The sequence below is a fragment of the Etheostoma spectabile genome, chromosome 6 (genome assembly GCF_008692095.1).
Source record: "Etheostoma spectabile isolate EspeVRDwgs_2016 chromosome 6, UIUC_Espe_1.0, whole genome shotgun sequence".
In the NCBI taxonomy this organism is placed as follows: Eukaryota; Metazoa; Chordata; class Actinopteri; order Perciformes; family Percidae; genus Etheostoma; species Etheostoma spectabile.
The window spans coordinates 4,832,595-4,833,684 of NC_045738.1; the positions used below are offsets into that span (position 1 = coordinate 4,832,595).

The 1,090-nt window shown below is 36.3% G+C and overlaps 1 protein-coding gene across 1 annotated transcript in view; it reads right to left on the bottom strand.

Annotated features, from left to right (window-relative positions):
* The window catches only part of mtbp (MDM2 binding protein), a 28,228-nt gene that overhangs the window by 11,875 nt on the left and 15,263 nt on the right, over nt 1-1,090 (bottom strand). Inside the window, exon 13 of the mRNA XM_032518895.1 lies at nt 954-1,064. Within this exon, the coding sequence (XP_032374786.1) occupies nt 954-1,064 (111 nt within the window). The remainder of the gene's footprint in view (nt 1-953; nt 1,065-1,090) is intronic.

The following is a 1,090-nucleotide window of genomic DNA, read 5'->3' on the forward strand; positions in this document are numbered from 1 at the left end:
ACACACACACACACACACACACACACACACACACAGTTTTGCCAATGAAATGAAAAATAATAGTGAAGAATGTAACTTCCAAATTCTTGTTCTCACCAACATTATAGAAATTCAATTCATTATGACATAAAACAAAGAAAAGCAGCACATCTTAATTATATAAATCTTTGCCAGTTTGTGGACTAGTTTGTAGGCTGATTGAACAGTTGCTTGATTTATTCTTTTAGCCCTTATAACTCATCAAATGAGATAAATTTAAGTGTTTTGTATTTTTTAAGACCTGTTAAGATATGAGACATGAAGCAAATGATATGTGTTCTCCCGTCCATGGCATTGTAAATTAAACAGTATTTGTTGATACTCAAAACCATGAGGACTCAGATTTACTAGGCACAATTAGGGGTTGTGTCCGTATGAATAACATGAAGATGATGAGATGGTGAAAAGGACTAATTAAAGAGGGGTATGAGCCAGCAACTATCAGAGTCAGAAAAGTCACCTTTGTTTTTCCTAATTGTCAAACAATGTTACTGATGAGAAGACACCCCAGTTGTTGGACAGGTTTAAAAAATGTGTCTGTTATGAGAAAAATCTGGTCCCATGAAACTCCAAAACACATTTTCTCCTCTCCTATTCTGTAATACTGTAGATCACTTCTCCATTCCTGCTTGAGGGCATACAAGTTCAATTTTCAAATCTTAGCAAGCTCAAGGTTCTGTTCTGAGAGCTTGTCTTGCTTATTATCATACAATAGCATGCAAGCAATTAATGAAAGCACAATGGTAGTACTAAAACAAAACAAAAATGGTGATCAAATCTGCTTGACTTCAACTGAGCCTACATAATGTTTAACTTGTACACCACCTACTTTTTGTTCCCAGAACTACAGTACATTTTGTAATTTGTTTTGTTTTTTGTTCTCTTTTCAAGAACTCTTTAAATGTAGTACTTACTGAGATATTCTTTGAGCACCAGTGTCTGGACCTGGGTCACCTTCTTCTCTCTCTTCAGCAGGGCGTCTCCTTGGAGACAGGGAAGAGGGCAAAGGATGCTGCTTACACCTCCTGTTCAAAGACAAAGAAGCAGTCAT